A 24,572-nucleotide genomic window follows, 5' to 3' on the forward strand; every position below is an offset into this window, starting at 1 on the left:
TTTGCATGCTGTTTTTTTTTTTACGATGTTTGCATGTGAATGTTTTCGTCTGCCATCTTTTTGCCTGTTTCTCCATTTGCATGCTGCCATCCCGTCCTGTGATTGGCCGAAACAGTAAGGCGGAGTCTGTGGAGGGCCAATCGGGGGATTTGGGTGGCGGTTCAGAGGGGGCACAGGAAGTAGAGGGAGCAGCGGAGGGCGAGTCTCAGCTCCATAAGAGCGAATCAATGGAGGAAGGACTGGAGGAGGAAGCGCAGTCTGAAAAGTAAGAAGGATGAGCAGGTTACACTTCAAAAACACAAAATCTTTCCAAATAGTTTTGTTTCTACAAGTATTTAGTTTCTAGTGCAAATTTTGAATACATTTGAATGAAGACAAAATTAACTTAAAAGTTAACATAAATAATTATTTAATATTGCTGAAACATGCAAATTACTTCACTTATAATATGGGAAAATGTCCTGTTATAAGAGAAACTGGTACATTTTTAAACCAACCATTTACTAAAAAAAAAAAATCCTAGATTTTGCTGAAAAGTTACATGTTAGTTTTTCTTATTTCAAGTGTACTCAGATATTTGCCCTAGAGCAAAAATACATGGTAAGATGTTTTGTTTTTGTAGTGTAACCCGTGTCTAGACTCATTCAGTCCAAACCAGCTGAACCAGTAGGAGACACAGTGATGTTTGGAAATGTCCTGCATGTACCTTTGTGAAATAGTCACTTTGCAAAAAGTCAAAATCTCACCAAATAACTTGATCTAATGTCTAGAGCAAATATCTTAACATTGAAATAAAACAAACTAACTTACAAGTAATCTTTTTAGGACAGTAGGAGTTTGTTTTAAATCAAAAAGTTCTCAATGTTGATGAAAAATCACCATCTCCACTGACAGATTATTTCAGTTATAATTGCAACTCCATTGTCTTCATTATTCTGACATCAGTGGTATCAGCAAGACAATAGATGATGAAAAATGTTTGTACACAAATTTCAAAGTACAGTGGCAACCACAAAATATATGAATAGGGAGTTTTAGTAAATGCGTTAATCTATTTTCCGCTCCTTTTTAAGCTAAATACATTCTTGTTTATGTCTATATATAGTATTATTGTAAAAAAACATAAATTGTATGACACAATGTCTTGTTCTTAGTGTTTATTACTGTATTTGTTTTTGTATATGTGGATATATATATAATTTTCCCTGATTTGTTTGTTCCTTTTTTAGCTCCTTAAAGGTATAATATGCAGTTTTACTTTTATATGGCTCAAAATAAAGCAATAAATGTCAATGCCATGAATGATTATTAACTTGGCATAAGTTCCTATGTCTTGCTGAAAAGTTACCTGTAAGATAGATTTGTCTTAATTCAAGTGGACTAAGATATTTGCCCGAGAAACTGGACCAAATACTTGTAAGATTTTGTTTTTGCAGTGAATGTTGCCCTCAGCAGAGTTCATGTCGCCCAGCTTCTGGTGTTTTTATTTAACCTTTTGTTTTAACTGACAGAAATATATTTATTTTACTTCAGAGCTGCATCTACCTCCGGTGCTCCTCTCACCAAGTCCTCCAGCGTCGGTGGAGAGATTTGCTCGTTAGGAAGAAACGACGACGACGATGACGACAAGAAGCGACGCTCCAGCTTCGGAGCGAGGATGATGGGAATGGTGGGACTGGGAAAGAAGAGCCAGAGCGCGTCCCAGCTCAATCCAGAGGGTCGGTCCCTGCCATACCTTCCATATGTTTATTCATTTCATGCAGTCCAGAACAAGTTTTAGTGTGTCCAGCTGCTCCTGCAGGAGATCTACAGCCTAACTGTTGATCAGTTTCCACCAAACATTCATTCATATTTGTGTTAAATCTCTTTTGTTTGTTTTTTTTTACAGAGGAGGAGAAGAAGAAGAAAGTAATAAGACTTCCTGTCCAGAGGAGTGTAGAAACCGGTTTGGCTATCGAGTTTAAATCTCGATTCACCCGACAGCCGAGTCGAGATCCGGACGCCGAGGACCCAAAACCTGGAGCGTACGCACTTTTCAGTTCAACACTTGTTTCTCTTTCCTTCTGTTTTGTTCTGGATACTTTCTCTTTTGAAAAAAATCACACCATCATCCTCCATTTTAACTTGTTTTATACCTAATTTCCACTGAGTGTCACAAGCTGGTTGGGTTTCTTCTGCTTTATGTGTAATGGGAAAGCTGCTAATGTCTAATAATATTACTATGTCTGCCTGTTTGTCTGTTTCTTGTCGTCAGTTTGATATTTCCAGGAGTGAAATTGGCGTCGGATAAGCAGTTCACCGGCTTCCTGGAGGGATTAGGGCCCGGCCAATTGGCTGGACGCCAGACGCTGGCCACGCCCCCCATGGGTATCAATGATTATCAATATTTTACCATTATTTATTTATTCAATCATAAATCATCCTCATGCAGTCGTTCACATCTACACTTAGTTATTTATTTTAGAATTTCCACTTTTAACCACAAAAGTTTTACTTTCTTTCAATTACTCATTTATTAGTTTGCAAAGGGCGGATTTAAAGTTACACATTGAATGAAATAATTTTGTTTAAAATAATTTTATTCTCTGTCTAAATATATAGAATAAATATTTGCTTACATGTTGCAGTATTTATTCTATTTTCACCTTCTGTCTCGTTTCTGTGAGGATTTATCTGTCTTAGTTGATGAGTACGGAGGCTCAGCAATGACAAAATTAAATAAATATAAATAAATATACCATGAAAAATATGCACGTAAATTTCCCAGTGAAAGAATTTAATATAGTTTTATATAAAAGTTTTCTTTAAAATTACATTATATTGAAATTAGTTATGTAAAAAAATATTTATGTTACATTTAGTTATTGAATTGCATATTTTATAATCTAGTTTTGTTGGTGTATCTAATTATTCAGAAGTAAATGTCATTTATTTCAGGATGTTTTTAATTTTATGATGCATTTAATTAATTTATAGGATGTATATATATATATATATATATATATATATATATATATATATATATATATATATAGATTATGTTATTAATTTATTTAATTTTGTCACTTCTTGCCTTCTATAGAGCAGGCGCTGTAAGGATAAAAATATCTGCAGAAGTGTCTGTTTGTATCTAACAGCTCATTTAAAGAGACTTGATGTGTTGATCAGGGGACATCCAGATCGGGATGGTCTACAGGAAGGAGCGGCTGGACGTGGAGGTGATCCGAGCCCGGGGGCTTGTGGGTAAACAGGGCAACAAGAACACTCCAGGTGACAAAACAAACATTTTATAATGTTGAAGATTTAAAAAATTAAACCAGTGCTGCTGATAAACTAGGCTGGAACTGAGACAACAACACAAGAGATGCAGGCAGAATTACAGCGGGATGTTTAGATCTAAACATATTCAGAAGTTAGAATGGCCTAGTCCAAGGGTTTATGACTTTTATAATCTAAAGAGCCATTTTTGCTCTGTCTAGCTAAATAAAGCTTGATTAGAGTTGTAAATGTTACATAGCACAAAAATGTACAATGTATTGCAGCTATTGAAAAAAATGTCATTTTCAAACGAGCCACCATACACTGTAAAAATAAATTCATACCAAGTATTTTCTTTTGTCTAGTTCTGGTGCAAATATCTTAGTTTTGTTTTATTCAAGTGTAATAGCTTATTGTCTCATCGTGACAAAGGAGCTTGTTTCAGGTAAATAATTTATAAATATTGCCTGTAGTGCTTGTTTCACTGGCAAATTATTTTCAGTTATAATTTGGGGGGGAAAAAATTGTAAGTGACATAATCTGCCAATAGAACTACAGCTGTTTTTCATCAATATTTCACAAATACTGACTTTAAACAAGGTCATAATTCTTGCAGGAAAGTTACTTTTAATTTAGTTTTGTCTTACTTCAAGTGTAGAAATATATTTGCGCTTGAAACTACACAAAATGTTTGGTAAAATTTTGTGTTTTTGCAGCGTAGGCTCTATTTTTTGATGGTCTCATCAAATAAAATCCACATGTAATAGATGGGTTTCTGTCCATCCATGCTGAATAATTTATAGATTGTTTGAAACTTTAAGAAAACTGTAAATAATAAAAAGGAATTTGGTTTATTATTATTATGATACCTGGATAATATTGAGCTATAAAAGTCTGACTTGAGTGATGCTAATATTAAAGGAGAGCCTGCAGCTCCCCCTGGTGGTGGGATGGAGCATTTATTCATTAATAAAACAGGACAGGATGTACAGACACAAATCAACATGTTGTTGTCCTTTATCAGCTAATATATATATATATATATAAGAATCTATAATTTTTCCACATACAGTTTTTCAGTCTTCTAAAATGATCTACAACCAAAACTGAGAAGAAACATGATTTATATGTTCTAAATTATGTTTCTAACAAAGGACGGAAATGCAGCTATTCTTTCTACAAATGAGCTTTTTGTGTGTTTTTACCGACTGATTCTGTTTGCTTGTGTTGCAGCTCCTTATGTGAAAGTGTATTTAATGGATAACGGGAAATGTGTGCTGAAGAGACGAACGCGTCTGGCAAGAAAAACTCTGGACCCGCTTTATCAGCAGCAGCTCCAGTTTGAAGAAAGTCCTGAAGGAAAAGTGCTGCAGGTAAAATCAGGCAGTATAAAAACAAACAGAACTAAAAATATTGTAAAATGTGTTATTTCTAAGTCAGCTCTGTGATGGATTATATTGATCTAATCTGAGGATTATTGATGAAAAACAATCTATAATTTTTTAAAACTACTTAATGTTGCTTAAAACAGAAAAAACAGGTGAAATTTTATTGTGCTTACAAATATTATGTGCACTTTTTTAGGTAATCTAATGTTAAGAAATGTGACATAAATAAAGAAAGCCTAATTGAACTGAGAATGAAGTTGCAATCTGCTGAATAGTGACGATATTTTCTGTAAACATTGTTATACACAGAACAGAATGGCCAGCTAAATAAAAAACTAACGAACGCAAAATGTCCTCCTCGAATGTGAGTTCACAAGTTTGAAGGTTATTCGGAAGAAGAGGTTAGGAGAAATGTTGGAGACCTAAAAGACAAGAACCCTATATGGACTTTTAAAAGCTCTGCATGAAGAAGACTCTTACCTGTAATTCACCACACTGGACTATAATAGTTTGTTATAAATATCAACTTTAATTCTGACCTGCATTCTTCCTCTGACACACTTTGTGTCGACCAACAGTTTATAATATCTTTGTGTGAAGAGTAATTTGTATTAAGGATTTATGTAAAACCATAGCTGTGAAAGGAAGCGGCTGAAAGTCTCACATTTCTACCCATGATCAGTCAGTACTTTAGCCTTGAGGGGTAAACTGCAATACAGAAATAAAACAGTCAAAACATCATTCTGAGGACATTTAGCCGTCAGTAGCATCAAGCTACATTCTTTAGCTAAGCTATAATACTGCTTTTCAAAAGCTAATTATTGTCTGGATAAAATGTTTGGTGAGAGTGGTTAAACATCTACAGACGTCGGAACAGTTTGTACTGACAAAATGTAAGATCTGCTTTAAAACAAACTTTATGCTCACAAACAACACCTGGATGGTCTGACTGGAAAAAAATGCAGTTTTTATGGAATATATGCAAAGATTGTTCACAAAAAAAGGCAATAATAGTGTTTTATAAAGTGAATATTTTCTTTTGGTTGCAAAGTATGCATTTTTTTTAAAACATAATTTTTACTTTAAATTTTTTTTCAATAAATAAAAATTTTAAACAAAAATTTTACTTTATTTTATTTAATAAAAAACTAAATATGTTTTTTAAATGTTTGTCGCTGCAGATCATCGTCTGGGGCGACTACGGACGGATGGATCATAAATCCTTCATGGGAGCTGCTCAGATCCTATTGGACGACTTGGACCTGTCCAACATGGTGATTGGCTGGTTCAAACTGTTTCCCGCCACCTCATTGGTGGACCCGGCGTTGGCGCCGCTAACAAATAAGGAGACCGAAGGCGGCAAATCGTAGAATCAGGAGACGGGACCGACTGCATCGTCACGTCAAACGGGCCTCGAGGCGAGCCGGAGGGGACAAACGGGAGCAGTGACTCTCCTGTGCTCCTGCATGCTGCATGATGATGTCACAACGATGACGTTCCAGTGCCATGATGATGTCATCGGGGCAGAAGGCGGCGCCACCCCTCGCCGAGGAGAGGGAAGGACCAGTTGGGCGAAAGATGCTTTGAAAAAGAGAGGCCAAAAGACTCGCAGCTGCCAGCCAATCACAGCAGCTCCTCTGTGTCATGTGATGGGTGGCCTCTGTTTCCAGGGAGATGCAGGAACATGGAGGTCTGCTGTGGTGTTTCTTGCATGGAACGAAAAAAAGATTAGAAGAAAAAAAAAAAAACGTCAGAGACTTCAGCAGGAAAAAAAGAAAAACCGACACCCTGGGAATGTCGCCTGAAATCTGGAAAATAGTTTCATCATTTATGATTTTTGTAAAATATCCCTTTTACATGCAACTCATTTTTCAGAGATTACATAACGTGACTTTAGATCCATGAAGGTTCTCTAAAACATCGTCAGTCCTGTAAGGTTTAACGTTCTGCTGCTATGCCTGCTACAGCCTTGTTTTAAAAAACTGGGATGCTGTATAAAATGTAAATAAATACAGAATGCAATGATTTGCAAATCATTTAAACCACATTTGTCCTTGAAATGTCTTGTTTGTTCAGAAAAGAAGTGACTCGTACACAAAAAAAGGTACAAGAAAAGGAGCAATAGATGCTCTTTTTCTACATTTTGTTTTGTCGTCTTTTTCCCATAATAGAATAAATAATTTTCTTCCACAACAATCCTCTTATAGTTAGGACTGGGCGATATATCAGTTTATTGATTTATGCAAGTTTTGGTTTTTGACGATTTAATCTTTGGGAACTCGGCACTTTTTTGCACTCCTGGGGTTTCTGAACCCCAGGGCGGCCATCTTGTTTGACAAATGTGTAAAGTGAAAAAGTTGAAAGAAAAAAAAAATTCAAGCTTCAAAAGTTGAAATTTGCTGGAAAAAAACTTTCCTAATAAATTTTTGTGGGAAAAAAAACCCCTGGAAATTTGTTAGTTTGAAAAGTTTACAAGAAAACATTAAAAAGATTAATCTAAAAGATTTCGAGAAAAATCTGACTTTTAAGGGTTGAACGGTTTAGACTTTTAAAACTCAGAAATGTCCATGTTTTCGCAAATTTTACTTTTTTTTCTTCCCACAATTCCCCTCTAAAATTGAGTAGCACTTTTGATAAAATACTTTCATGTTTCATTTGTTTAGAAATGTTAAACATAATCCAGCTTAGCAAACAAAGCTTTTTTGCAACAACACCAGCAGAGGGCAGCAGAGGCAGGGGAACTATAAAACAAGGGAGAAAAAATAAATACAGAAGACTTAACATTTAAAAATCAAAATTAAGAGTTTTTAGAGTGTACTCTGAAACTTAATCTTAATTTTAGTGAAATGTTCAATAATGATCAAGTAATAGAACTGCTTAAAGACCTGCTAATTTAGACATCAAATGTCAAACTAATTCAGGAGGTAATTTCTGTTTACCATATGTGTATTTGGTGAAAATGTGAAGCGAAAGAAGATAAAATCTCTTGAGTCAATTCACTTGATGTGAACCTTTAATCCTTAGTGCAGTTTACCAGGTTTTAGTTTTACAGACTCAAAGAAAAACACCAAACAAGTTGGATCATGCAAGTCAGAAAAAACAGCTTCACAACAACAACTTAACACAATAATAATAACCATATTAATATTAATAATAATAAATATACACAGTCACACTCACACAAGGTCAGCCAAGTACCAAAACAGTAACGAGGATCAGAAATACAGACACTTGAATGGCTTCAGTCTGGGTGGGGAAAAGAGGAGCCACAAACTAAAGACACGACGTTTATTATGAGGATGTAAATCGATGCTGCTTTTCGTTCCAGTTGTGGTTCTTCTTGGACTTTTTGGTCTCATTTCTTGTTTTAGAAACTGTCAGAAGTGAATGAGAAGAAAAACCCAACAACTGGAGCGGGCGAGACACATTTTCCAATCCAGAACAAGCGGCGTGAAGGACGGGAAAAAAACAACAACTTTCAAGACCACGATGAGGATCACATGACCCGGATCTCTAAGTGAGGATTAAGTTATAAAAATATTAAATAAAAGGTTAATAAAATGACATTGTGCTTTATGTTCAGTAATATGATAAAACTTTGTCCCAATGTCTAACAGCTGGTAGCTAATATCAGCATAAAAATCAACATTAAGATGTTTATATTGGCCACAGGGAAATAAAACCTAAAATAAAGTCAGCCCGCTAGCAGCCGTCTTTGGAAACCTCCACTGATCACATGATCCTCATCATTTCCCTTAAACACTCAACCAGCAGCTTTAGAAATGACCTTTGAAACATTTCTATTTGATCAGGAGTTCCCACAAATCACCCTGTTGTATGGTTTCCTTATCAAAGAATTCCGTTCTTGACTACGGAGAACCATCAGTCTGTTCATTACCGTCGTACCGTTAAGCAGAACATTTGCAATGAATAACAAGTGAACATGAGGGCTTTGGGTCATTTTTGCAGACAACCTCTTAGTCTCTTCTTGCCTCCATTTTGTAACTGTAAACAATAAAATGCGTACCTATATCCTTAAGCCACGACGTACCAGTTAATTTTTTGCTACAGTTTAATATTTTCATAAAATTCTGTTATAAATAGTGAGAAGAAAAGCCCAAATCTCACCCAGAATTTCTTACTATAATTGAAAGTGACCTATTGCTGGTAGATATTGATTGGAGTCTTATGACCACATTTTCTTGTGTCTAACGGTTTAAACAACAGCGTCTCATACTAAAAAAAAAAAAATCTGTTAATCCGGTTTCATAACAGCGAAGTGGTGAAATGGCTGGTGGCTGAACATGTGGTTGGCAGGCGGTAAACAGCAGAGGAACCACAAACCATTTAGTTTTTTTGGTCGTACCAACAGGAAACAGTGGTATCACACCCAGGACTCTGATTGGTACATTTATCTATAACCTTAAATCCAGCTAGCATGCTAACAAACCGTAAAATAAATTAGACAGAAGCTCTAATCCAGTATGACGTGATAGCACTGTATGCTAGCTGCTAGCTAGCCATTGGAAGTGAAAGCTTTGGGTGGCATTTATAGCATTAGCTCGCTTGTTAGAAGAGTTAACTAGTTACTCTGTGTTAGCATGTTAGTCTCAGGTTTTGTGAGTTAGCTTGGTACAGTTTTACAGAAAAATAGCAGTCCTGAAGCGAATGCGTTTATGATGTTACTTGGATGTTGGCATGTTAGTAGCTCAGTTAGCATGTTGGCTAATGTATGAGAAGGCAATGAAGCACCATTTGCCTGCGAGAGGGAAGAAGAGAGCATGTGGGATTTCGGTAATTTGTCTCTTTGCCGACGACCAGTTAGTCTAGTCTTACTTTCATTTAGTACCTGTGAACAAGAACATTTGGACCACCTATATATATGCAAGTATTTTCATGAAATTCTGAGATTAATAGTGAGAAGAAAAGCCCAAATCTTATCCAGAATTTAATAATATAATATTGTATAAGGGAAATATGACGCAAAGTTGTTAGTGGTGTGTGATCAAACCAAAGGAATGACCTATTGCTGGCAGATATTATTGATCTGGAGTATTGTATCTAACAGTAAACAACACTGTTTCATACTCAAAAAAAAATTTGGGTAATGAAACAGCGGAGTGGCGAAATGGTGGCCGAACATGTGGGGTTAGCAGGCGGTAAACAAACAGCAGAGGAACCACAAAACTTTGTTTTTTTGGTCGTACCAGTGACATCACACCCAAGTTTGGTACATTTATCTTTAACCTTTAATCCAGCAGCATGCTAACAAATTGAAAAAGAAATTAATTAGTAGCTTTAGCAAAGTGTGACGTGTTAGCATTGTTAGCTAGATAATTAGCTACATAGTTAGCTATTTGAAGTGAAACGTCTGGGTGGCATTCGTAGCATTAGCCAGCTTGTTAGAAATGAAGAGTTAGTTTGTTATTCTGGGTTAGCAAGTTAGCATGATGCAGCTTCAGAGTAAAAGAATGGCAGCCCTGAAGTTAGCGTGTTAGCTAGAAGAAGAGTAAATTTAAGAGATGTGTTAGTAATGTTACTTGAAAGTTGGCATGTTGGTAGCGAATCAGTGAGCATGGGAGCCAATGAATGAAGAAATGCTGGACAGTTAGCATGTTAGCTGGCAGGCTAGCCTGCTAGCAGAGCAGCAGCAGCTCGTCGTCGCTGCTCTCCGTCTTGCCCGTGGCCTCCAGGCAGGCGTCGGGGATCTGAGCGGTGTGGACCATCCCGCAGTGTTCACAGGTGCCGTCCTGTCCCCCACGGCCGTTTGCGCCGCGGTGGTGATGGTGGACCGGACCGGCGGTGCAGGACGGGTGCGGCTCCAGCAGAGGCTGCCGTATGTCGCTAAGCGATGAAGAGGAGGAGGATGAAGAGTCCGAGTCAGAGACAGGGATGAGGAGCTCAACATCTTCCTCTTCCTCTCTGCTTCCCCGTCGCTGAGCAGCCTCAGGGTCGTTTCTTCCCGTCTCCAGCTGGCGCAGTGGGCTTTGATTGGTCCACGGTTGGTTCTGCTGGTTCTGGTTAGTTCTGGTCAGATTCCTGGCGAGGCGGTGCAGGTTCTGGGCCAGGCGCTGCAGGGCGGTGGACGAAGGAGGCTGGGGCTCGGAAACGTCCGGATCAGAGTTGGACGTTACCACGGTAACCGGGCTGGACGGAGGCGGGGTTTCTCTGGGCCGGTCTCGGCTCGGCGTCGAGGCCACCGACACGACGGCCTCCACGGCAGAAGGAGGCGGGGTTTTGTTAGGCAGCGGGGCGACGGGCCCGCCCACGGCGCCGACCCCTCGCCCTCTCTCGCCCTCTGTGTCGGTGTCGTCGGAGTCGGGAGACAGCAGGTCTGAGCCGGAGCTCCCAGTGCTCCCAGTGCCGGAGCTGTCCTCCAGGTCAGCAGAAACCAGAGCCAGAGAACCGGAGCGGCGAGATCGAGAGAAGGTGAAGAGTCTGCGCCACAGGTTGCGATGGCGGCCAGAGGAGGGAAGTCTGATGGAGGTGAAGCCGAGCTGAGAGCGCACAGCCTGGCGGAGGTTTTCCAGAACCGACGCCTGAGGAAAAACGGACCGGAGAAGACCTTCAACAGATGGGTCCATTTGAAAACACACAGCTGAGCTCAGATTATTATTAACAAGAACCTTTCACTAAAAGAGACGAGATAAAGACAGGACAGTTCTCGAACTAACTGTGTTAGTATCTATTATTCAATCAATTCTGATGATTAATTGAATCACGTATTTTGACTATTATTCTGACGAATAATCAATTAATCAGATTAATCGCAAGTTTATATTCTGCAGATTTTTCATTTAACCATTTCAGCTTTTTATAGTGTTAGAAATACATTAAGAGAATGCTACTAGAAAATTAATTTTTTTTAAAACAATTAATTATTTGGTAAATTAGTTGACGGTCAATTAATCACAAGTAATGCGATTAATTGTTACTATGTGTGATTCAGATCTTAGAAAATATTTAATTCTTCTAAAAGAATTGGTTTTTTTATTCGTCTCAAGAAATGCTTTTGCAGAATATTTATTCACTTTAATGTAATAAGTATAACTTTGAAATCCAAAATTCTGATTAATTCTCTCAATTATGATTTAACACTCAAAATCTCCAGCGTTCACATTGCTGAAGTATTTTTCAAAAGAGCTAAATGAATTAATGATCAGGTGAATATTGAAAAGTTTCATTGGCGTAATAGCACTTTGCTTTATGATTGTTGAGCAACCTAAATAACAGATAAAAACAATAAATATATTACTTGTCTATTTAATAATTTAACAGCAAATATGGTTTTTGAATTGAAAATGTTGCTGTAATTGTCGTATGTTATTTTTGTCAATAGTATTTGATTAAATGATGACGATCAAACTGCAGATTATAATCTTCAATCAAGTCCAACCACTAATAGTTGTGATGATTTCCAGTTCATCTTGGGTTTCCTCACTGAGTCGTAGAAATAACACTAGATTTTCAAACAGTGATGCGTCATCATGTGACTCTGAACCAACTGTGTATCTGTACCTGGTTGCCAGAGCAGACAGGGAAATCCTCCACCGGGGGGATCAGGCCCTGAGCGATCAGCTGGCCGTAGGAGGGCGGAGCCTCCCTCCTCAGCAGCTCCGCCTCCACCCTGGACAGCTGCGTCTCAAACGACCTGCGGGAACCACACAGATTTTATCCCCACCAGTCGCCCAGCAGAGATCCAACAACCTGCAGCACGTCGAAGCCTCACCTGCGCTCAAACATACGCAGCGAGTAAAGCTTGCAGGTGCAGCCGAGGGCGATGACCAGCAGCAGGCCGCAGATCAGGCTGCCGATGACGGCGGCGGTGATGACTCTGGTGGGGACGATGATGGGGCAGCTCTCCTCGTCGCTGCCGTCGCCGCAGTCGTCCTGCGCGTCGCAAACCCACGACTCGAACACGCAGCGGTTGTTCTGGAAATAAAGAAACTGAATTAGTTTTACAGAAACTAACGGGCTGAAAGTTACACAATGTGTTTTTAAGCAGTGATAGACACTGAGGTTGGAACCAACAATTACTTTAGTGATAAATTAGTCTGAAATAACTTAAATAACTTTTTTATCCAGAGTTTGAAATGCATAAAAATATACATAATACAGAGATTAGTATAGTGAATTTCAACTAAATGAAGCTAAAAACTCCACTTGAGGAGTTTGGGCTAAAACATTAATTGTTTTCATCTTAAATGTTAAATTGTTATATATAGAAAACAGAGCAGTAGTTCTGGGTTCATTGCTGCTCTGAATGTTGTTTTTCCAGTAACATGTCCAGTTTACTCTGGAAAACATCAAATAAAGTGAAAGTTTATTTTTATTTTTACATTTATAACAATCTCAGCCGACCAAAATGCTTCACAGTCACAAATGTTTTTATTTATTCACCAATGTGTCTCTTCTTTCCTATTTTATCTGAAATGTTTGAACGTTTCCCTCGTTTTAGTTTCATCAAATTCAAACTGTTTTATTTTGCTAATCGCTGCATGAAGAGGTTTTCTTCATCTGCTCCTTTGGGACAATAAAACTAAACATTCCCGGCCTGCAGTCGGCTGATCGTCTCACTTTGCAGTGGAAGTTTCCAGGTTGGCAGAAGAAGCAGTTTTTTTCGTCCGACCCGTTGGGACAGCGGTTCTGGTAGTTGCAGCGGTCGGAGCGCGGGTAGCAGGCTCCGTTCCTGGAGCAGGGGAACTCGTCCTCTTGGCAGGACGAGCAGTTCAGCTCGTCCCGGCCGTTTGGACAGTGCCAGTAGCCGTCGCAGCGCTGCTGCTCCGTGTAGCAGCCCCAGTTCCCCCCGCAGGGAACCTCCCAGGGTAGGCAGAACCCGTCCACCTGCAGCAGAGCAGAACCGGGTCAGACACAAACACAATGATGGAATGTGAACTGATAAAACATCTCAGAAAATAGCAGAACTTTAAAATAAAATTCCACAAAGTTTTTCATACCAGATCCAATTTCTAGCTTTTTCTTTTTCTAAAAAACTAAATCACAAAAAATACATTTTAAAAAGTGGCTTTTATTTCATTCATCTCTTCTGCGGGTTGAGCAACAGAGTCCTAGGGTGAGGCTATGAGAAATTTATTTAAAATAAAGTCATGATTTCAGCATAATTTTACCAGAAAAATGTAATAAAATTAAGAGAAAATTCGTTTTTATAAGAGAAAAGTTTCTCGAGTTACGACGTCTGTATGTTCATTTCTTCAAAACAGTCGTTTGTTCAAACATTTCAAAACTCTGCAGCACATCAAAATTTGATGCCGACGTGTTAAATGATGAGTTTCCTTATCTGAATAACTTCACAAGATGTTCAACAATCTATTTGTATTTTTTGAGCAGAAGTTCTAATAAAATTACAACTTAATTTGCCTAATATTATGACATTATTCTCATATTTATAATAATAACAATAGCAATCTAAGCCTGGCCCAAATATTTAGTCGTAGAGTTGATCTGAACTCAAAATTCAAATAAACAGAAACTGAAAACTCTCTTGGTAAACAAGATGGCAGCTCTGGAGGTGATGACATCACATCCAAAGAACAAACAAAACCATGAAGATTTTCCAAATATTAAATATACAAAAACCAAAAATTCAATTAATCGACAAAATCGATTTATCGCCCAATACTAGAAAACCATGTGAAGTCGGCCCGCCCCATAAGCAATTAATCAATTAATGGCATTATAATTTAAAGCAAACTTAATCATTTCCATGTGCATGATTTCATTTATTTTTTCTCTTTCTACAAAAAAACTGGGTGATGAAAGTCTGTCGTCTCATTTAGCCCTTTTTTATTTTTGAAGAATTTATTTTATTTGTTGTTTCTGTTTTTTGTTGATTTATTTTGGATATTTAAAATGTCTTCCAGTTCCAGTGTCAAACATTCATCAGAATTTAAAGTTTATTTATCTTTGAGAATGTATTCTTTCATCATTCTTTCACCTGAAAATTGTTTCAAAACAACATTATTAGTTTACGGCGATGACCTCTGGGACAATTTATGGTCCAGAAAGTTTGTAATCGTGACGGGGCTTAGAACCGAGTCTGGACCAACCTGGTAGGTGACGTTGAAGCCTCTGGCGGCGTTGATCTTGTCAGCGTAGAAGTGAACTCTGAGCTGACCGGAGGAGGAAACCACGGCGACGGGCGCTCTGGAGTCGAACGCCGTCAGCACCCGGAGGAGGCGGCGAGGGTTTTCCTCCAGACCGTCGTAGACTTTGACGTAGTCGCCGTATCCGGTCCCGTCCAGCTTGAAGTCGGTGAACCTGAGGATGACCTGCAGGAGGAAGAGCAGGACGATCACAGAGGTTCTTCTTCAGATGTCAGTCTGAGCCCAGGGGGTCAGAGGTTACCTTCCGGTGGTCGCCAGTGTCAATCATCCAGGTGCAGTTACTTCCTGGAGGGTAAAAGTCGGGGTAGTTCGGGGAGCTGAAGGAGCCGTAGAAGTTCCTCAGCCACTCGCCACAGATGGGAACGTCGCAGTCGATCTCATCGCCGAGATCCTGAGAACAGAGAAGCACCAACTTAATCAGAAACGGTTTTTAATTAGGATGAAAAACTACTGAGTGGTGAATTATATGGATAGAAACGTAATTAATTTGCCCTCCTAATAGACTTGTTGTGTCTCTTAAACCTTTGAGTCCTAAGTTTTAAATCTCCACCTGGATATTTTTGCTTATTTTCATTGCACACATTTCTTTAACTGTCCTGTGAGTAAATATTTTTTACCCATTTCTCCAAAACAACAGGAACTTTCAATATCTAGCACTTACTTTCACAATTTACAGTCTGTTAAAAGAGATTAATTTCACTTCCTGCTCCAACGGGAGTGAAAAGCACAACGTCTCCTCTCTCAGAGACCGTTGGAACTTTTCAGGTAGCGCATTGCAGAATTACGATACCGGAAATTTGGCTGGATCGTTGGCGCTACGATTGGTCTAGAGTTCATTAAGTCCAGTGGTTCTGTTGGAGTCGCCTGCTTTGAACCGGGCTCTCACCTGGCAGTCGATGCTGCCGTCGCAGCGCAGGCTGTGGGGCAGGCAGGTGTAGATCCGGGTGTACCGGGACAAGCAGGGGAACTGGTTCAGGTTGCAGGGCTGGAAGGAAAACGGCGAGTCCACACACATCTCTTCGTCCGAGTTATCTCCGCATTCATCCATGGAGTTACAGCGCCACCAGTCCGGGATGCACTTCCCATTAGAGCAGTGGAACTGGTCCACATCGCAGCTGGACGCCTCCGGTTTACCTGGAAGAACATCCTGATTAACAACAGCTGGAATCCCTCTGTGCTGCCCTGACGTCTCCATTTAGTCCTCGCTCTGAGGATTTAAATTTGAGTCTAATCCAGAATTACATCACTGCTCTCAGAACAGCCGTTACGCAACAAACAGGACGACATGCCAGACCGAAGATCACAGGATGATGGAGACAGGCAGGCCGTCGCTCTCAAATCTGACCCAGAGCAGAGCGCGGCGTCCTCACCGGTGATGTAGGACAGCCGGAAGCCTTTCCCCGCCAGGCCGTCGTCAGAGTGGAAGTGGATCCAGACGTGATCCTGGGACGAGATGTAAGGCGGCGGCAGGGAGGAGCCGCAGACCCGCAGGCCGTCCAGGCTCCTGTAGCTGCTGATGGACATCCAGTCTGAGGTGCAGCGGTGAGAACCTTGCAGGTCGAAGTCTTGGAAACTGCAAAAATAAATAAATAAAAATGTTCTTCATCCTAGGAAAGAAAGACTGAAATACACAGAGGGGGAATAGGGCCATTAGAAAAATATAAATAAAAAGATTTTTAACCGGAACTGATGTCTCAGAAGAAACAACCAGAAATTAAAGTCCCAATTTTTAGAAAAAAATAATAATTCTGTCAAAAAATCTGAATAGAAAAAAGTAAAGTTTGAGAAAAAAAAGTCAGAATTCTGAGATTTAAAAAAAATCAGAATTTTGAAAAAGTCAATCTTAAAAAAACAAAACAAAAAAAGTGAGAATTCTAAAGAAAACATTTAGTGCATTAACTGACTAACAAACAACATTAACTATAAAAAGTTTCAATCCTGGAACTGAGAAGCAAAAAAGGTTTGAAATGTTTCCTAAAGCTAACTCTGAAACAAGCCGGCACATGTTTAACTTTAGGCCTGAATGTCAGCCTGAACTTTGACCCTGAACTGAAATAAACCCAGAACAGACGGACAGCAGGAGACCACAGGAAGAGCAAAAGCACATCATGAGCCGAGCAGCCAGCCAAGAAAAAGGACAGTTTTCTAAAATAATCCCTCAAATTCAACCAAATATGCATCTAAAAACAGTCAGAAAAACCAACCTCCTTCTTTGGAAATAAATATGAGATTCGAATCAGGAATCTGAAAACTTTATAATCAAAGGATCCATGTTTATCCTCAGCTACAACAAACTCGCTTAGAGCTACAAACTAAAAGGACAATTAATAAAGATCTACCACAATTTTACTTATGTTTTTCTTAGTTTATGGATACATTTTCATATTGGACGTTGATATTTGTGGCAGATACTTTCCAGTGACAAGAAAAAAATATATATTACTGGTACTTTTTGTGACATGTTGTGGAAATTCAATGCAAAAACCAGACAAAATGTTTGGCAGCCAGCAGAAACTTATCCACGTCAGAGAAGGTAAAAAAATCAAACTCTGTCCTTTTCCTTTTAGGCTTGACTGGAGGACCGGCCCACCAGGACACGTCTGCTCATTTACAGTCAACAATGGGTCAGAATCAGAACCAGCAGATATCGGTGCAGCTCTGCTCAATGCTGAAAAACTGGAGGGTTTCAGTTAATATTAACATTAACACAACATGCTAGCTTGCGGTGCAGCATTGCGTCACCTGATGGTGATGGAGTCCCCGGGTCGGGCCCTGATGTTCCAGCTGCAGTTGAGCCTGGCCGGGTACTGGAAGGGCCAGCCGGGGCTGGTGATGACGCCGCTGGACGCCCGCAGGAGCTCGGCCACGTCGCTGCAGGCTGCATGGAGGGAAGACGACTTCTGTTACAGTTTCACTGCATTGATCGCTAAACACCGACAGCAGAGAGACTCTGAACGCACCGTTAGAAAATCCAGACACGTAGACGTTGTCATTCCTCTGAGAAGAAGCAATGCATCCTGGGAGAAACAGGCAGAACACTGAACAGCACATTCGTACGTATTAGGCTTACTCTAAAGAACAAACAACAGATTCTTTTTATAGTAGTAATCAGCCAGAAATACTTAAATGAAACAGTTTCGTTTAAAAGAAAAGAGAAATTGCAGCAGAACTCTAAAATAAAATATCAAGGTTTTATTAAATAAGTAAATAAATATTTCTGATGATACACATGTTTTCTCCTCCTGACAGTCAGATGAATAATACTACGATGAATAGCATTATGCTGATGATCTGATTATGTCCCTGGAGTGCATCACTTTAATGCTTTTCCTGTGGAGGATTATGGGATGGCGTTCTCATTTCACTGGTAAACACTGGCCTAATGCAACAACAACCAAAAGAGAGAAAGAGAGAGAAAGCACTGATTCAGCCTTTCTAAATTTTTAATGATTCTGTCACCTGCTGAGCTGAATGTGGATCTGAAAGTCCAGTTGTACCTGCATGGTGAGGAGGGAGCTACATTATATATATAATTTGTTGTTTTTCTCTCTTTTTACCAAAAGCGGGATAATAAAACTCTTCTGTTTTAGCCTCAACTCGCCTTTTTTTAAGGACAATTTTGTTAACAGAGACTAAATTATTCATTTTTTTCATTGTTTGTTTTATTCATTTTAAATATTTAAAAAGTCTTCCAGTTCCAGTGTTAAATGTTCATTAGAATTTAAAGTTTATCAATCTTTGAGAACAAAATGTTTTTATGCCACAGACATTATGTAACTTGAAAATATTATCTTTTATTGCAATAACTCCAGGGATCATTTATCGTTATTGTCACAGGCCTAAAACATCATTACCAAAAATAAATCTGTTTTTATAAACGCTGATTTTCAGCTTAAGAAATATTTTACTTTTTTAAAGGATCTTTACATTTTTTTGTATTATAAAAATCAAAACAAGAGGGGAGTTTTTAATGTTTCTAGTGAGATGACACCATAAAAAATGAGGTAATTTAATCGAGCAAACTGTTTACAATAGAATAAGGATAACTGGATTAATTTTACAATTATCTAGGCATTAATTAAAAGCTTTCTGACCCATTTGGACCCAGGAAGTGAGCCCTTACCTGACAGGAGCAGCAGGTAGACGAGCATCTGCCTGCAGTCTGAACTGAGGGCCATCGTAACCCTGGAGTCGGAACCAGCTGTTGGGCTTATTTCTGATCGATCTGAAGCGACGATGCCAAGGTCACAGGAGAGAGCGCTGCATGTCGGCTGACCACTCAAAAAAATAAAATAAAACCACCCGATCCCAGAGTCAGCGCGTTAAAATCTCCATAAAATCCTCCGCTAACGGCCGCAGCTGACCTGCGCCGCTGGAAACAAAGACATCCGAGCCCGTTAGCTTCAGCTAGCAGCGCTGCGGCTCCTACTAGCTGGTTAAAGGATTCATAACGGGAACAAGCGCCGCCGGTTCAACACGCCGACACATGTTGAGATGAAACACGGTTATCTAACTGCAACACAAATAGACATTCCGCCCCATAGAGGGGCGATAACAGCTGCTAACTGCTGCTAATGAGCCTAACGGTGGAGAAAGTGGCCCAGCAGCCGAAACATGCTAACGGAGCTACATGGCCGTCCAGCCCGTCCACCGTCACACAACCAGAACCCGAACCCAGCAACAGGCCAGCTGACCCGATAGGAGTTCAAAGAGCCGCGACTGAGGCCAGCAGAGCCGCCTATACTCTGTTTACGGGTCCAAAAGCATCTTTACGGTTCCGATTAACTGTTAGCTTCGAGTCAGACTGGAGAGCAACAGAGAGAGACAGAAACGCTCCGTCCGTGACGTCACGATCCTTCTCTCTCTTCCTTTTTTCTCTCTTTCTTTCTTCAATTTTTATTTAGAACCTTTTATTGTTTTCTTTACTTTTAATGTATGTTGTTCTTTCTTTTACTTATACATTTACTTTTGTTTGCTTTCTTTTTCTTTTAGTTTTATTTTCTCCTCTTTTTCCATCTGTCTTCTTTTTTAGTCTTTTTAATTTTTTATTTTATTTCATTCTTTTTCTCTCTCCTTTCTTAATCTTTTTCTTTCGTATGTTTTTCTTCTTTTGTAATATTTGTTAATAAATCAGGACCATAACATCAAAACCCAAATAAAATCGCTTGACATTTTATGAGCAAATCTGAAACACTTTTAAGAAGAAAACAAATCTGCCATGTTTGTTTTCTCATCATGTTTCCATTTTATACATAAAAACCCCCCACAATTTTTCTTCTTTTTTTTCTTTTTAGACAGATTTTTATTCTTATTTCACACATATCTACGTTCACCCCAGTTTTTAAACTGAATAAATCTTCATAACTGCACAACATTGTCCTTTTCCACAACAACAGCACATCTGTTGTCTGTTGCTGCGTCTCACTTTCTGGACAGCAGCTGGAGCTTTTCTCAGCTGTCCTATTGTTGAGACTCAACACCCCCACAGGCCCTAAAAACCGTCCATCTGCTGTAAACCCCTCACCCACATCCACATGCCACAAAGAAAAGACTAACACTGAGGTCACAGAGCTTTGCTTTAACATATGTATGTATTTAAGGGGTCAGATGTGATTTATTGTAGCACCACTGATAATCAAGTTTATTTTCAGGTTTTAGGTTACAAAATATGTACTTTTATCAAGTTGCTTCCATGTCACATTGTGTAATATGGTTACTTTTCGCAATATGTTATTGCAAAAACTAAAACAATATGAAACATGTAATTTGATTCTAATATGAATTGACTGACCAAACTGAATTAGGTATGTGGGAAATGAAAGCAAACAAAGAGCTTTATAACATATAAAACTATAATGAAGCTGCAGAAAACTTTTGATCTCTTTTCCAGGAGTTTCTCCAGCTCATCTATTTATAAAGAAGCATCATCATTTTCTTTTTTAAATTCCAACACACAAGAGCAAAGTGTAAAACGGAGACTCAACTGTGTGAAATACAAACATCTTTATTCATTCACCGCAGTTCCAACTCTCTCTTCCTCCTCCTCTCTCTGCGATTCTCCACTGCCAGGAAAGATACCAAGACTAACATGGATATAACAGCAAGTTTAAGATTTCAGAGCACTTTGAATGGCCTTGATGACGGCAACTTTTCCAGCAACTTTACTTTTGTTAACAGACTCTGAATATCCCAATGAATTAGAATGTCATTAAAAAGCCTTTTTATTTCAGGAATTCAATTTAAACAGCAAACCTCACATAGATTTAATATAGACAATAAAAACAAAATGTTTGTTGGATAACAAATTTGTAAAAGCACTGCTTTGTGTGATCTTGACTCACCTTTTGAAATCTTTCCACAACAATAAGGTTTTGTGATGGACACAAAAAAACATTGACTTTGTTTTCCTTAAGTCATTTTATAAACACTCTGGATATTTTTACCATTCAACTTTTACACTATTCAGCTTATTTTGCTATTGCCGGCTATATCTTTTGGTATTAATAAGCTTTATGCTTTTTGTAATGTTCAGTTTTTTTATTATATTTTTGTGTTTTACAGTTGATGTTTCAAATAGATCTCTATTTTTGATAGGGAAACATCAGACAGTGGAACATACTTTGAGTTGTAAGAATTATCTGATTCAGATAAACATGTTAATTAGGAACCTTAGTAATATGTTCATTAATTGCAAAAGGACTCAGGAAGCAGAGGATATCAGGTTATATTGGAAACAGTGTAAGTTGTATAGCAGGATGGAGTTTTTTATCTTCACAACGCAAAAGAAAAAGATAAACAGGCAGCAGCTAACAAATGGATGACCCTGTTAGTCATCTTTTTATGAACACTCAGGCCGTAGTTTTGGTGAGCTAACAATAAGTGGAATTTTCATTCAAGTACTTTTCTTTGCTCACTGCTCTCCTCCAGTCTGCCAGCTGCCTCCACATCATTTTACCATTCTGTCTTTTATCCCCCGTCCTGAGGTATGATAGACAGGAAGCACAATGGCGATCTTCTCTGAAGATTTCCTCCAAATTTGCCTTGACATTCTTCTTGTGGATCTGTGGTATTTTACCAGCTTTCTTAATGATCTCCTTCTCCAGCTGCTCCCGACAAGATTTTGGTGTAAAGTAGCTGCAGAAAAGATGTTGTCTTTCCACCAACATATCCTCCAACTCATCCAGCTGCGATAAACTCAGCAGTTCGGTTCTTTCTCTGAGCTCCATTTTTAGCGATTTCATTTTCTCCATTAGTGGCAATTCAAAAAGACCGAAAGCACTTTTCAGTGAGATCCACTGACTCTGTTGAATATAGACGAGGTTTCTGTTGATCTTCAGCTCCATTTCTTTCTTCTCTCTCTTTGCTTCAAGATTTTTCCAGTCTAAGTCATGAGAAAAGTGGAAAAAAAGCTTTAAAAATATAGAACAGCAAGAGGCCTTGGCAAACGTTAAAAAATATTAATCTCCCTTATTGTTGTTTCCTTTGTCCATCCATGCTGGTCGTTAAATGTGAAAAGCCATGAACACGTCCACTCAGGGTGTTTTGAATTATTTACATGTTGTAAAAGTTTGAATTTTCAATGATGTCAAACATGGAAATTAAAAACTAATTGTTCTTTACTACCAAGTGTTGTGTGCATTAATAACATTTACATCTATTTGTAAGTTAGAAGCACAATTTAAAAAAATAGACAAGTTGCTTTTCTGCAACATTAACTATAAAATTATCCAACCATTTCTATCAACAGCATCTATCTACTAATTCTACTAATTAATTAATAATTTTTAGTTAAATAAAAATAACAATAGTGGTTGATGTGTGAGCAGGATATTGCCAGCTAAAGAACAGTTCTCACCAACAGACTCGTTCACGGCAGAACTGTTCAAAAGAATCGAATGAATCGCGAATGACATCAAAACTCAGCAGGTTTGACTTAGTTTCCTCTGATCACATAAATAGTCCTGGAGTTGTTTTCTTGCAAGTGAAAATTGTACATTTAAATTTTAAACTTAAATGATTTGACTGTAACTTACAAAGAGCAGCTGCAGTGGCACCTGCTGCTACAAAACAGAAAGTGCTGATCCAGCTACTTCCTCCTGTTCCCTCTCCATCCTGTTCAGTACTGCCGATGCCACTCATGTCTGCTCTGAAACAATGATGTTATAAAAAAGAAGAAGCCCGACTGAAAATGGGTCGGGTGAGAAATGACACCAACAGCGAACAAGAAAGACAAACAGGAAGCATTTCACCTGACCAGTCAAACCATGTCCTGTCTGAGGTAAACATGGGTTACCGGTTCTCTGGACCGTCAAATTTACCATACAGATTAAAACCTTTGAGTTGTTAAGAGATGACTTGTTAGTGGAGAAAAGAAATGGATAAACTCAAATAATCTAAGCTCTGGTTTTGTGTAGTTTCACTGACACAAAAAAAACAAAACAAAATAAAACGAGAAAGATACATGTAGTTGGATAGTCTTGACAAAATTGTACATAGAACCTGAAATAAATTAGCTCTGTTTAAGCTGCCATAGTTTGTGCTATTCAAAAGAAAATCTACATTTCAGGCGACTTACATAATCCGGTTGGTGATGTTCAGTCTGACTGTGATCAGCTTCAGTTTAGTCCAGATAATAATGACGAAACTCACACCTTCCTCTAGACTTGGGTCAGCGTAGCCACTCCTTTCATCTTAAAAAAAATAAACCTATCACGAAGGAGTTTGATTATGTGGTGGAACAAGTTTCACCAAGTATCTGTTTATTCATCAACTGAGCAGGACTTTAGACCAGTTTCTTCCCTTTACTGGAATTTACAGACAAGGTTAAAGTTTTTTTTTAAAATTATTATCACCAAAGTACAATCAGGTGTCCAGCATGCAGAAAGACATAAAACCATAAACTAATAACACGCAATATAGAGTAGCATTTACCTGCAGATGCCAGCCAAGCTATTTGATTAACGACAAATTACAGCAATTATGAGCTTCTCCTGATTAACTGCTTACCTATCCATCTAATCTGATGATTGAGGGTGTTTTCACATCAGGAAAGCACTTTGGACTGCTTGTTTGGTCCGGTTCAAATGAGGATCTTATTTATTTTACTTGATGAGGTTTGCTTTCACTTTCACTTTGTACTTTTTGCAAGTAAACAAAACCAAGCAGGTGAATCTTATTGCTCCGATTGGACAGAGTCAAAAACTGATCAGTCGCTCTTACTGTAGAAAAATGTCTTAAAATTTCCAGATGCTTGAAGCTGCTGCGTTAATCTGTTCCAATAATTATTGGTAACTATATACTTGATGTGAATGTCCAACCATCACAGCCTCCAGGTCAGAGACGGATTCTGGTTTGAAACCCGAACAAAAGCCAAAGATCTTTTGAAGGTGTTGCAGAAGGTGGTAAGAGAGAGGCATAATCCACAGTGAAACACTCAGCCAGGAGGACGCAAAAAGAAATCTTAAAATCCAGATTACAGTTTTCAAATTCAAAAGGGGACAAAGATCTTCATTTCTGAGTCACGAGCTGCATTTACAGTAATAATAGCTGCTCAAAATTTAAATTAAGAAAATAAATTTGCTAAATGAAAACATGCAAATTTGAAAAAAAAAAAATTGTGAAATTGTTATACATTAGAATGAACTCAACTTTATTTGCAATGGAAACTTTTTCCTCACCATACGAGTCATGATGAATAACCCGATGTTACTTCTGGTGAAAACGTCAAAAATCTAATAACTGCTTCACATCTGTCACTGCCATCACAAGATTTCAATATAACTTCTTACTTAGTGGAAATGGC

The 24,572-nt window shown here is 38.6% G+C and overlaps 3 protein-coding genes across 18 annotated transcripts in view; 1 reads left to right on the forward strand and 2 right to left on the reverse strand.

Annotated features, from left to right (window-relative positions):
• LOC129353236 (regulating synaptic membrane exocytosis protein 2-like) overlaps positions 1 to 6,693 on the forward strand; it is a 41,840-nt gene extending 35,147 nt beyond the window's left edge. For 15 of the 16 annotated variants that reach the window (XM_055022483.1, XM_055022487.1, XM_055022498.1 and 12 more), the window contains 7 exons: positions 116 to 265; positions 1,534 to 1,718; positions 1,889 to 2,024; positions 2,255 to 2,367; positions 3,169 to 3,270; positions 4,492 to 4,631; positions 5,828 to 6,693. In XM_055022483.1, the coding sequence (XP_054878458.1) occupies positions 116 to 265; positions 1,534 to 1,718; positions 1,889 to 2,024; positions 2,255 to 2,367; positions 3,169 to 3,270; positions 4,492 to 4,631; positions 5,828 to 6,016 (1,015 nt within the window). In that variant the 3' untranslated portion in view covers positions 6,017 to 6,693. The remainder of the gene's footprint in view (positions 1 to 115; positions 266 to 1,533; positions 1,719 to 1,888; positions 2,025 to 2,254; positions 2,368 to 3,168; positions 3,271 to 4,491; positions 4,632 to 5,827) is intronic. The other variant, XM_055022495.1, reaches the window with a different exon arrangement.
• Positions 6,694 to 7,641: 948 nt separating this feature from the next.
• On the reverse strand, positions 7,642 to 19,608 carry lrp12 (low density lipoprotein receptor-related protein 12). Its single transcript, XM_055022506.1, has 11 exons — positions 18,894 to 19,608; positions 17,731 to 17,787; positions 17,513 to 17,648; positions 16,141 to 16,343; positions 15,657 to 15,904; positions 15,012 to 15,161; positions 14,714 to 14,935; positions 13,224 to 13,490; positions 12,376 to 12,578; positions 12,165 to 12,297; positions 7,642 to 11,185 (listed from the first exon to the last, which is right to left on the reverse strand). The coding sequence occupies exons 1-11, from the start codon at positions 18,946 to 18,948 to the stop codon at positions 10,283 to 10,285; spliced, it is 2,577 nt and encodes an 858-aa protein (XP_054878481.1). The 5' UTR covers positions 18,949 to 19,608; the 3' UTR covers positions 7,642 to 10,282.
• A 1,054-nt stretch (positions 19,609 to 20,662) lies between these two features.
• Positions 20,663 to 23,457, reverse strand: LOC129353247 (coiled-coil domain-containing protein 127-like). Its single transcript, XM_055022524.1, has 3 exons — positions 23,346 to 23,457; positions 22,804 to 22,916; positions 20,663 to 22,151 (listed from the first exon to the last, which is right to left on the reverse strand). Exons 2-3 carry the CDS (start codon positions 22,907 to 22,909, stop codon positions 21,640 to 21,642), a joined length of 618 nt encoding a protein of 205 aa, XP_054878499.1. The 5' UTR covers positions 22,910 to 22,916; positions 23,346 to 23,457; the 3' UTR covers positions 20,663 to 21,639.
• Positions 23,458 to 24,572: the final 1,115 nt, after the last annotated feature.

This window comes from Poeciliopsis prolifica, unplaced genomic scaffold (genome assembly GCF_027474105.1).
Source record: "Poeciliopsis prolifica strain line A6 unplaced genomic scaffold, Auburn_PproV2 SCAFFOLD087, whole genome shotgun sequence".
NCBI classification, from domain to species: Eukaryota; Metazoa; Chordata; class Actinopteri; order Cyprinodontiformes; family Poeciliidae; genus Poeciliopsis; species Poeciliopsis prolifica.